The sequence below is a fragment of the Hippopotamus amphibius genome, chromosome 5 (assembly GCF_030028045.1).
Source record: "Hippopotamus amphibius kiboko isolate mHipAmp2 chromosome 5, mHipAmp2.hap2, whole genome shotgun sequence".
NCBI lineage: Eukaryota > Metazoa > Chordata > Mammalia > Artiodactyla > Hippopotamidae > Hippopotamus > Hippopotamus amphibius.
The window spans coordinates 75,976,803-75,989,690 of NC_080190.1; the positions used below are offsets into that span (position 1 = coordinate 75,976,803).

Here is a 12,888-nt window from a genome sequence, read left to right on the forward strand (position 1 = left end):
GTTGTTGTATAACAAAGGGAGTCCAACTCGAGGATGGAAGATGCCTTAGAGGACTGGGGCGGGGAGGGTGGGGGGGACTCGAGGGGGGGGGAGTCAAGGAAGGGAGGGAATACGGGGATATGTGTATAAAAACTGATGATTGAACCTGGTGTACCCCCAAAAAAATAATAAAATAAATAAATAAATAAAATACAGATGTGATTAAGAGGTTCAGCAAACATTATCATTTAACTTTCTTCTTAATAATTCTTGAACTATTTAAAAAACTGAATACAGATAGCATACATTAAATTGTGCTGTAAGTATTATGTGTTTTGGAGTAAACTTTGCCTGCTATTTGAGTGCACAAAATGGCACAAAGGTTATGGCTCTGATCTTGTTTCATGTTTGTTTTTTTAATTCAAGTCAGCAAGTATATACTCAAGTAAAATTTTGCAAGCATTATGTGTTTGCATGCAGAGTTCAATTAGTTGCAGGAGGTCTCAGGTGCATTTGTTTGTCCCTTCAGCTCATCAGAACAAATTAAATAGAAGGGTTTATTATGAATTTTTTGTACTTCTTCATATTTGTGATAAAGCTATTCTAAGTTTGGGTTGTAGTTACACTTTTTCCTGTCTAGGTTATGAAATAATTACCTATAAAACTAGAAACTAAAAGCAGGAATGTTAAATAAATGTTAACATGGATGTATTGAGACTGATTTGGCTTAAGACATCTCAAAGGCTTACTATTAATTGGTAACAGTTGATCTTTCAACTAACATTTGGGAGCTCTCACCAAAGCTAAAACATGATGCTAAATTTCAATGATAGTCATCTGTCAGTAGAACTTACATTGTAGTGATAAATTTTAAATGATAAATTTAAAAAATGATAAATTTTCATTGGGTTTCATACATCAAGATTTGCAAATAAAGATATCCTGTGCTTTCCAAAAGTTTGCTCTATGTCACTTCACTTTTACGAAACATCTACACCTGTACCTGTTTTTGCCAACCAAAAAAATCCAAAGAGGATTTTTCCCGTCTACAAAGAGGCAAAAAGCAAAAATTAGCCTTCATTGAGGCAGTGTGCACCTCAAGCAGGGAGAGCTGCACTGCCAGGTTCCTTCTCTGGGAACCACACTCTGCATCTCAGTATCAAGCTACCAGAGCTTTGAACTGTTGTCTGTGAGCATCTGTGCTTTATCTGGTTTTATTTTGTGCATCCATTAGCAAGGTGTGTCTTAGGGTAATTGCTTCTTTGCTTTACACCATTTTAGTTTACAAAAGTTTTCAAAAGAAAGCTCTACTATTGGATATTGAATGGAAACCTATAATGATACCATCTTCGACAAGTTCAATTTTGAAAAACATAGTGTGCCCAAGGTTATTGTAAATCTAGGAATTAAAATGTGCTCAGAACAAAGTCACCATATCACCTACGAACAGCAGCATACACGACTGGAAAAAAATTTTATTACATCCTTCATGGCAGGGCAACAAATACGTTAAATTAGTAAACTTATCCAAAAACTGAAATAAATATTGCTACATGTCTAAAAATGCAGAGAATACAAAATTAATCATCACATATGCTTAATCCAAATGTTGAAATTATGTAAAATCTTTCCAATTTAACTGCATTAGAATATGAATGTGGCAGATCTCTCTATTTACTTTTGTAGAAGTTTCTCAAATAGGTCAATTAAAGGATGCTAAAACAACAAACAATGGAGGAGAAAATTTTAATGTCTAAATCAGTTTTTAACACATCATCAACTACACTATCAGAATTGTTGCAACAACTCTATTAAGGGAAGTACATAAAATTTTTAAAATCTCAGGAGTGGTAGCTCCTATAAAAGCTGTTGCCAGCTTTCATTAAGTAGTAATTGTTCACTAATAAGGACTGGATATTAAGATATTTCAAAATAGTTTTGCCTAATCACACATAGTCTATCATTTAAACTGATGGATTATTCTTTTTTTTTCTGAGTTAACTGTAATGTTACAGATAGAAAATTTCAAAATTCATTTTTTCACACCAAACTTAGGTAGGTGTCCTGAAGCAAGGTATAAATATTTCAAAAGAAACAAAAAATACTTTATTTATTCATTAAAAAGCCCTTTTAGAAATATCTTTCAAATATAAATAATAGGCACACTAATATGATTATATAGCTTTGTAACAAGTTGAAAAACTCAATCTGACAAAACAGTCACAAATGTTACCAAGCTTATAAATGCAGATAAAGTATCAGTGATGAAACTGATCCTTACAGTTAAAAGTCATCATCCAAGTAAATTAAGCTGTTCTGAAATTTTAACAGAGATCAGCACAAAAATATGAACATTTAAAAAATATGTTATCAATGAATATCTCAGAATATTACAAGATATATTATTTTCACACTGAACAATGAAGAAATGAACTAACAGATGAATCAATTCTATCACCTCCCTCCAAAAGGACTTATGATTTCAATTTGGGAAAAAAATCTTACTATTTCTCTAAAGTTTGAATCAATTTATTTGAAGAGTATCCTGAGAAGGCAAAATGAGTTTGAAAACATTACCATTTGTCACTACTTATCTTATGAACTAGGATTTCCTAGGCACAATGCAATAAAAATAAAATTCAGAAATAAAGTGGAGGTTGAGGCTGATATAAAATAACTTTCAAAAATAACTGCTAGGACTTCCTAGGTGGCGCAGTGGTAAAGAATCCGCCTGCCAATGCAGGGGACATGGGTTTGAGCCCTGCCCTGGGAGGATTCCACATGCCACGGAGCAACTAAGCCCGTGTGCCGCAACTGTTGAGCCTGTGCTCTAGAGCCCGTGAGCCACAACTACTGAGCCCATGTGCCACAGCTATTGAAGCCCACGCACCTAGGGCCCGTGCTCTACAACAAGAGAAGCCACTGCAATGAGGAGCCTGCGTACCACAATGAAAAGTGGCCCCCACTCGCAGCAACTAGAGAAAGCCCATGTGCGGCAACGAAGACCCAACGCAGCCAATAAATAAATAAATAAATAAATTTATAAAAAAAATAACTGCTAATTTCTTGCTACACTCATTGATCAACTTTATTTGGAAAATGATGTATGTTTTAATTCCAGGATAAATGTATACTAATAAAATGCTACTTTTTAGTTGTTAGAGTTTTGTAAAATGTGGTGTTCTGGTTTTAAAAGGTTCTCTACAAATCCAAACTATAGATCATGGCATAATCTAGCTAGCCCTAACTAGGTGGTAGTTTATTTTCTCACAAGGAACACTTCTTTCCTTCAACAATACTAAATGCTATGTATTCCTAGGACAAACGTGGTTTTATGCCTTTATATATGCACTTATCCTGCCAGAAATGCCCTTATCCCGCTTCTGGAAATGTTTTATTTTACTTTTAATACCCAGAAAAAATGTTGCTTCCCTCTGTGAAGCCATCTGAGAGACTCAAGGCAGATTAACCACTTTTTCTTCTATATTCTTATTATATACTTATCACATATTATATTTATCTATTTAAACATATCATCTCCCTATTTGCCAGCAAATCCTTTAAATGTAGAATCCAAGTTACATTCATTCTTGAATCCTTTTATTCCTCCCTGTTCTTAATACAGACCCTAAAGTTGCAATACATGTATAAATAGTAAAAATATCAGGCAAGTAAAAAAACAAAAGCAAACAAAGTAAGACTATTAACTGGTTAAGTTTATTTAGTTCCTAAAAATTAACCTTTGAACAAGAATAGAATGGCACTCTCCTCTAGCTATTGTATTCAAAGTGTGGTCTGCAAACTATTTACCAGTCTGTGATGAGAAAAATATAAAAATTAGGATTAAGCATTTAGAAACTTTTATAGGAATCTGACAGTAAGTTTTGTCTGTTGAATCTTTTTGGATCTTTTAAATTTCATTTTTCTAATAATTCATTTTTATTATATTTTTATAATGTATCAGTCAGTGTTAGATTGAATATTGAAAAAAAACAAGAGGGAGGGGATATGGGGATATGTGTATAAATACAGCTGATTCACTTTGTTGTACAGCAGAAACTGGCACAACATTGTAAAGCAATTATACTCCAATAAAGGTCTGAAGAAAAAAAATACAGGTGGATTGAGAAGCAATAAATGAGACTACAGAAATAGAAAGATGAGTAAGACCTTGACTCTTTTTCAATAAGAACTTGGTTTAGAAAGAAGAATATAATACATAAATTTTTATAATATGTATCAATATAAATATCTGTATTTCTCGAAGTTCATATTATTATCTTTGATACTTTAAAACATATTCATCAATGGAATTGTAAGTGTACCTGGAAATACTAATGTACAACTAGTATTTCTTTCTAAAGTTATTATATGATGACTAGATTTCAAGTTAAAATTAGGGCTTGTTTCCTCCTGACTATCAGACACAATGGCACAGAACTAGACTATTGCCTGGTAAGGTTTTTAAGCTCTCCACAGCTCTCTGCCGGATCTGCATAATCTTAAAACCCTGGTAGTCTATAAAAGCAAAATGATTATATGATTTTTTTTTCCAGAAACTTTTCTTTCAATATTTTTATTCCTACCAAGTAACATTAATATATTTTTATTCCTCTACACTGAGTTGGCAAACTTTTCCTGTAAAGGACTAGATAATAAGTATTTTAAGGTTTGTGGGCTATGTGGTCTGTTGTCACAGCTACTCAACTCTGATGTTTTAATAACAAAGTGGCCATAGACAATATATAAACAAATGAACATGCCTTTATTCCAGTAAAATTTTACTTTAAAAACTGGCAGCAGTTTTCCAGATTTGGCCCAAGGACTGTAACTTGCTCATCCCTGTTCACATCATAGATAAAACTCTAAAGTGCAATCGTGAAGAACATATCACACACTTGATGCTCAAAAATTGTCATTTCTGTTTGTATTTATCATCAGCTTTAAAATTTTTAAAGACTGAGAGATTTACCAACATTGTCTTAGAGAAGGTAAGACACTTTTCAAGAAAAATCACAGTAAGTATACTGAAAAATTTTGTGCCTTATCTTTAATGGCATACATCTAGGGAAGTTATAAGCCTTTTATGCTATTATTAGATAGCAACACTTGCATAGGCTATAGAAAACAGACATTTATTTACAGTAGTTGCCACAACCGCTACAACTAACAGTATATATGCAAAAATCTCACAACCCCTTTAAAATGAATCACATTTTAACTTGCCCCAAATAGTCATAATATCACAAACAAAACTAACCACCACTCAAAGTATGATGCTTTTTGTTCAACTCACATCTAGTGAGGGACTTGAAAATATAGAGCACTTGTCTGCATTAACAAGCCTGGATTGCAGATTTATTTCATCTTTAGGGTTCAAAATTGGCCTTGCCCAGTATGTGATCATTGCTTACCTTCAAGGGGTGAGACACAAAGCTCTTCAGAAGTCACTCTCAAACTGAAGTCAAATTCTAATCTTCCTTTTTCACCTAAGTTCTAGTCTCTCCAGTGGAATACGTACTTCTATGAACAATTCTCTTCCTCATTCTAGAACTCTTTTCACCAGAGCACAGGAGGAATTGCTAAAGGTTTAATATAAGTTTCCAAAGAAGTCTCTTATGTTAGATTTCAAATGTCTTAATGTACATGTTCTTTTCACTTTATACTAAATCCCTGTCAAAAGTCTCCTAAGACTCCAAAACTACCTTTATGCAGATGACTCAATCTCTATTTCATAATCCTTTATAAGGTATAAAGTGGTTTGGTAATGATTCTCAAAATATTATCATTGGATGATAAGTAGCCCTAAAGAGTGGGAATAGTGGGAATCAAGAAAAAGGAGAGTCTAAGAAGAATGTAAATTGGTTCTCTTGTGGGGATCCACATTGAAGCAACAATGAGAAGGCAGTATATAATACTGTTCTGGGAGTGATTTCTCTGGGAGGGAAGCACCCCTGCAAAAGGGCTTGGGGACATACTTAGATGTCCACTGAAACCTAAAATTTGAGATGCAAAATATCGCCATCATGATGTCAAAATACTCTTTCCTTTCTCCTTGTTTTCATTCTCGTCAACAATTCTTCAGATTTCCTAGACTTAAAATCGTAAAGTTACCCCTGGTCACTTTTCATTTTGCTTGAAAATTCAATCAATCATAAATTCTTGGTAATTATTTTTAGATTTCTTTTATGCCATTGTCACTCACTATCCTCCCACATAAAGAGACCGAGGCTGCCAATTTTTCCTGTCGAGACTCTTCAACTCTTCTAACACATTTCTGCTAGAAGTCCTCCCCAAATACTAATTTTACTTCTCAAATGTATGTGTATAAAATACAGTCTTCTTAATAAGACAGTTTAAATATTGTCTAGTAATAATAAAATATTTTAAGCAGTTAAAAATGAGGTAAATGCTTTAGAGTAGTACAAGAATTTAAATAATTTAAAAACAATAAAAAGATCCTTTATAGAGAAAGTTATAATAAATGGAAAACAAACCCAAGAAAGAGGCAAATGCTATAAGGAAAACTTAAATCATATATCAACTAAGGGCAGAGAAGGAAAACCAAAAACTAGAAGGATCATGCTTACTGCAGTAACTGATGCAGCTGCTGTTATACTGAAGCCCAGAATAAAATATATGTCATCGGAAACTATACTCACATAAGTTAAAGAAAAAATCAAGCTTAGACCTAAAGAGAGGGAAACAGCATCAGCAATTAAAAAAAAACGTGACTTGGAAGTTGTCTAGACAGTGTTCTATAGAGTGAATTTCTAACTGGCTTACTTACCTAGGCAAGAATGTTACTGCTTATGACATATCGGTCATTCTACCACTGGAGGGAGCCTGGTCACACATCCTTTGATGTGACTTTAATAACTTCCTGGTTTCCTCTGGGAATGAATTAAAACCCCTACCAAGAATATAAATTTGTTTAACAGAATCTGATGGTTTTCAAGCTATTTTGCTTGTTTCTTTTAGTTTTTATTTTATTTTTATTTCATAGTCACTAATAAAAATTTACAGCATCTCTATAGTCATATCTGGGTCAAAGAAATGAACACAGAGGTCACATAGCTAGTACAGATCTATGCTTAGAAAAAAAATCACAAAGAAAAAACACTGTTAAGTAAAAAACAGAGAAGGACTCTGATGCAAATACCTACTCAAAGCAGGTATCAAGGTCACAAGGTATATGAAAAACAGCAAACAGCAGGTTTGAAATAGAAGCTGAAAATAGCTTTTAGGATTAATGCTGAGAAGGATATTACTGAAGTGACAGAAAAATATAAGCAAAGGATAGAGTATTGTAACTGTGATTTTACTATTCTTCTAAACTTCAGAATTTACAGTTTCCATTGATTACTCATGAAGTTGAAGCAACATAAAAAGGCTTTACTATGTAAACAAAACACAAATGGAATTAAAAACAGATCTAAACATTGGCCAAAAAAGAAAATTAAAAAGCAGTAGTTCAACTCAAGAAGGTATGTGGAGAATAATATTCCATTTAAAGTAGTTATTATTGTCTATTTTGTGTCAAGAACTGTGAGAAATGCTATATAATACTTCATTTAATTATCTCAGCAATCCTACAGGACTGACATTATTATACCCGTATTACATGAGAAAGCTTGAGGCTAAACAATGGTTAAGTCATTTGCCTGAGATAACATATCTATCAATAGTCAACATTGTATAAGAGGTCTGATTCTAAAATGGTATTGCCACCATGCTATATGAAATTCAGTGAGACTGAGTAATGCCTACCTTACATACTTGTACTATGAAAGGTAATAGTTAAAGTATTCTTCCTAGATGTCTGCTTTAGAAAATATCATTAAGAATTATCTAATACAGCATTGTGTTACTAAGCACTCCTGTATTACCTTTTGTTTCTAAAATCAAAATTTGTTTAATTCACGTCAATAAGCGGAAACAAGAAAATCTCGACTGATTTATAATTTAAATATGAAAAGTTCAAATTCAAAGGAGTTTAACTTTTAAAATATGTAAAAAAGATAAAATCTTTTCCTCTTTCCTTCACAAAACTAGTGTTAGAGACAAAGACGGAAATCTGTCAGCTTCTGCCTGTGCAATTCCCTTGCTGACTAGCATCATATACTTCACAAATCGTATCTAGGCAGTCATAAAATGCCCTAATCATGGAAATAATACTTGTTAAAGCTAGAAAGCCTTGGGGTGGATTTAAGTGCTATACAACAAATTACTTTTGTATTTTCTTCTTTACTATTATAAAGAGTGCAGGAAGCTTGGATGCATATAAAACAACATAAAGATAAATCTTTCTTTCTCAGCAAGGAAAGAAAGCTTCAATATGTATATGCATGATAAAGAAAAGACGAAGAGAAGTAATGTAGAATTCTGTGTGTGGGATCAGAGCTGTTTTGTCATGTCACAGGTCAGTGAGGGTCTGAATTATCAATGTGAAGAAAGAAACTGGAAATAACTTCCCATATTACTAATGCTTCTAGATGAGAAATTAATGGTTTTTTGATTTGTTTGAAAAGCCGCAATTATAGTACATTGTATACACAACCTAAGGCTACTTCAGTACAGCAGAGGTGAACAGAAACACTTTTTTACTTACAACAGAGATTACAGAAAGTACGAGATCTACAGCACACCTTCAGAGGTTTCCTAATAGAAGTCTATCCAGAATCCTCATTTTGAACTACATGTAACATCTAGGTAGGGCCATCTATTAGCAACCAAAGCACACAAGCCTAGGATAAAAGTACACATGAGATAATGTTTGTGTATAAGAACCCTCTTGCTTAATTAAAAAAAATCAAATTATATGACCATTTGGACTCTATTCCACATTCTTCAGAGACTATTATATAATTTGAGGAACGATGAGAAAAAGAAGCACTGTGAATTGTTGCTAATAATGTAAACAGAGTATAAGAAAAAAGGCAAGTGACAGGAAAGAACACATAAAAGAGGAGAGGCAGAAAAGCATAAGACATACCGTTATGTTTACCAGAAGGTACAGCTCTTAGTTGATGCAATACGCAAAACATTATAAAATTTAAAACGTCTGTATGTGGAGAAGGTAAAAGGAAATGTTTATTAAACAATCACATGATATACACTGCCTCCTATTCTACTTTATTCCACTTCTAAAGAATTAATATTGCTCTAATTTTCCCATCATCAGATTAATATTAGAGTAAAATAAAGTAAGAAAAGCAAAGAGCAAACAAGACAAATCTATTTCTATAATCATAAAATTATGAAAACATAGCACTTATTATGTACTTAAGCACATAAGAGATCCACCATATACTAATTTTTCTATGTTATATATTTTCAGAAGTAAAATAATGAGACCTGAGAAGGAGTGAAAGGAAGGGAGTGAAGGAAGCAAATATATCTACCTGAGAATTTCTCAATATAAAATTAGGATAAATAAGGTCTGGTTGAAATACAATGCAACATGTTAAAATTGGTCTGTAAAAATAACTATATTATCTCCTCTAAATTATTCCTATGACGCCAACATAACATTTTTGGAATTGACATATAAAGTACAGTCACAAAATGAAAAGTTAGGCATTTAACATCTTTACACAAGCTATTTTCAAATTTTACACATCTTTTAATAGAAGAGTTAGCCCTTTGTATTTGTTGGCATAAGCTATTTTATAAAATGAAACCCTATTTAATTAATCTGTGTTGAATCAATTAGAAGTCTGCAAATAAGTAGTAATTTTTATAGATACTGCCTAGTGCCAATACCCCTCCGCCCCAACTAAATGCTACATAATTTGCTCATCTTGCAGGATTAGTAATGTGAACTAAAACAACTAAAAAAATCACCAAAATAAAATTATTTATACTCTAGAAGAGACCACAGTAAGCGCATGACATTAATTTTTGTACTCTACATTATTAACTCTGTAAAGGTCATTAAAAAAACTATTTTTCTTAGTATCTTTGAAACACTTGGTAAATGGAATTTTAAGTATTGATTACTGGCTTTTGAGGAGCAACCATGAATTGCCTATTTCCAATAACTACAGTAATGAGCTTTTGATAAATCATTGAAGTAAATGAAAATAAATCTACCTTTACTAGATTCTTGGTTTTCTGTCAAGCCAGTCTAGAAAAATAAAAATATTTACAATGGTAACATTGTAAAAAGTCATGTCATAAAAGTATAAACAAACCCATAGGACTCCCTATGTGGTATGTTAAAAATAATTTGTATAGTCTAATATTGCACTTATATATGGAATACCGACATAATGAATTTTTAATGCCATAAATATGTACACTTATTACTATGGTGACCAAAACAATCTAAGGATAAAGAAAATATAAGCAGCTTTTGCAAGAATATTTATTATCCATACTACACTTGTTTCAGAATTATTTAAAGTGGCTTTGGCTTCAAAGAGCAATTAATCAAAGAGCGATTGTCCTCAATTTATTAATAAACAGAAACTCTGTGTTCAGTTGACCAAAACTGTACTGTATAGCAACGCCTAACCAAATTATTACCATTTAAATGACTCTGGAAACAAGACATCTGCTCTCTGCTTGGATTACATACTGATCAATTTTATGACCTTATTGTGAGTATATTAGTATATCTACATAACCTTGGCTAAAAACCATTTTAAAATCATCTCTATATACAGTTAAACATTAATTTCATTTATAGCCAAAACTGTTCAGGATCATCTTGACAACATGCAAAGTGTTTTTCCTTTGTCACTCGTATAGTTTTTACAATTATTAGGCCAATCAATACTAATCAGATGACCTCTTTACAAATGAAGTTTTATTCCACATTACTTAAATAGCACTGACTTTCCGACTACTCCAACTAGCACTCATATTGCACATAGTACTAGTTTACCTCTTTAACGCTCAGACCCATGTTTAATCAATTTTCTTCTTTAGGAGACTGCCAACTTTAACAACAGAATAAGCGATATAATATCAAGACACAATGGTGAGTACTCGCCACATATTCTGAATCACAGTAGATGTACGAGGCCACTTCCTTTACAGATTTTTGAGTTTCTGAATCACAGCCCCAAACCACGAAGCTTGTGGCTGTCCGTGGTGCTGAAATGCACTCTTTTTCAGCCTCTTCACTTGAAAAAACTGTCACCCCAATCCCACTTTGAGAGGATAAAAAGCCTTCTAAACGCAGGAGGTCTGAAGCTGGGAGGTTCAAAAATGGAACTGGTAAGTTTCTGGGCTGAGACCGCTAACTAGTGTGTGCGAGGGGCAGAGGGGCAATGCTGGGAAACATCCTGAGGGCATCTTCCCTTCAGCGCCTGGAGACCCAGGAAAGCGGGACTGCGGCAAAGATCGGAAACGCCCCGTCCCGGGCCGGGGGCGCGGGCGGGAACTGCGCCCTCGCGGGGGCAGCACCGCGGCCGGGGCCAGGCGGGAGAGGACTGCGAGGGGCGCCGCGGCCAGGGACGACGGCGACTTTCCCCGCCAACGCGAGAGCTCGGGGGTCCTTTTGTTTGTGGGGTCTGAGGGGTGGGGTGGGTAGGAGAAGGGGAGCCCCCACCAGCATTCATCTGCACAGGGGGGACAACAAAAGACACCGCCGCCGGGGCGGGCAGGGTCGGCGGAGCCAGAGCAGCCGCGGTGCCTGGCCGCGGGCTCGACCCCCTTCCTCACCATCCCGGCCGCTCTTACCGTCCCGGTCGCACAGCTGAATGGCCTCCAGGCTGAGGTTTTTGATCACCTCCTCACAGGGGCTGGTGGGGCTGTTGAGGGCATGATCCAGGCGCGGCACCTCCATTTTTCCAACCCCCTTCTCAGGTCCGCCTGCTTCGTATCCAGGCTCTCTCCGTGGACCGTGTGGGAGAGAAGGGCGGGAAAGGGAAGGGGAGTGGCGGAGGGAGGAGAGGAGGCCTGGGACGCGGCGCCGAGGGGCCGAGGCTGAGCCGCTGGGTTGGAGAGCCGCTGCCGAGGCGACGGCAGTGGCAGGAGCTCCGCCGAGCGCGCCGCTCTAAGAGACCGAGAGAGACCTGGCGCGAGAGCGGGAGGCGGCGCGCTCCCGGCGGGGAGGGGACGCGGCGCGCGGGGAACGTGAGGGAAAAGGCGAGGGGCGCGCACGCGCGCGCGAGGACGCGCCCACCTGCTGGCGCGCGACGCTCCCTTCCCCCACCCAACCCCGCGCCCTTCCGCGCGCAGGCGCCCCCGGCTGCCCTCGTGCCTCAGCGCCCGCAACCCCGCCCGTGAGGCGTCTGACCGCCGAACGCGCGAGAATGGTGGGCGTCGCGGGGGGTGCGGGAGGCGCTCGCTACTGCCTCTCTGCTGGTGAGAGCGATTCGGCGTTCTTTCCCTCCTCACAGTGTCATTGGGAACCAGGTTGGCACTGCGGCGTCTGCACGAGGAGGTGAGAGTGAGCAGTTTGTTTGCTTATGAAGGATTGGAAAAATGAGGGTCCAGAGCCTTTTATGTCGTGTTTTGGAGCCTGCGGACTGCCTTCGCCCCCTCAAGATCCCGGGCTACTCGCCGCCCAAACCCTGCGTGTTCCGCCAGCCATTCCTCAGGAGCAGCTGCGTCTGTGTGAGAAATGGGCGGATTAACTGAGGAGTGGCGTGGTTTAGGGACACCAAACCGAAAGAGGGGCAAACGGGAATTCACACCTGCCAGAAAAGTGAGGGAATGAGGAGATGCCCGCCAGCCTGCTGGAAAGGCAGCAGACGTGCTTGGGGGGCCCCAGCTCCCCATCTCCCAGCCTTAGCAGTCTAGCATCATTCATTCATCCATTTATTCACCCAGAAAATAAGTAATAAGTTCTTACTCTGTGCCAGGCTTTGTTACGCGCGCCAGTGAAGGGGGAAAAGACGGTACCTGCCCTCAAGGATATGGAAGCAACCTTTTCACGTGGAAAATGTGCTTCCT

At 37.1% G+C, this 12,888-nt stretch overlaps 1 protein-coding gene across 2 annotated transcripts in view; it reads right to left on the reverse strand.

Annotated features, from left to right (window-relative positions):
• PHYHIPL (phytanoyl-CoA 2-hydroxylase interacting protein like) overlaps nt 1–11,996 on the reverse strand; it is a 90,325-nt gene extending 78,329 nt beyond the window's left edge. Inside the window, exon 1 of one of the 2 annotated variants that reach the window (XM_057735873.1) lies at nt 11,671–11,996. In XM_057735873.1, coding sequence (XP_057591856.1) covers nt 11,671–11,776 — 106 coding nt within the window. In that variant the 5' untranslated portion in view covers nt 11,777–11,996. Of the gene's footprint in view, nt 1–10,870; nt 10,944–11,670 lie in introns of those variants that run through there. The other variant, XM_057735874.1, reaches the window with a different exon arrangement.
• Between the last annotated feature and the right edge of the window lie 892 nt (nt 11,997–12,888).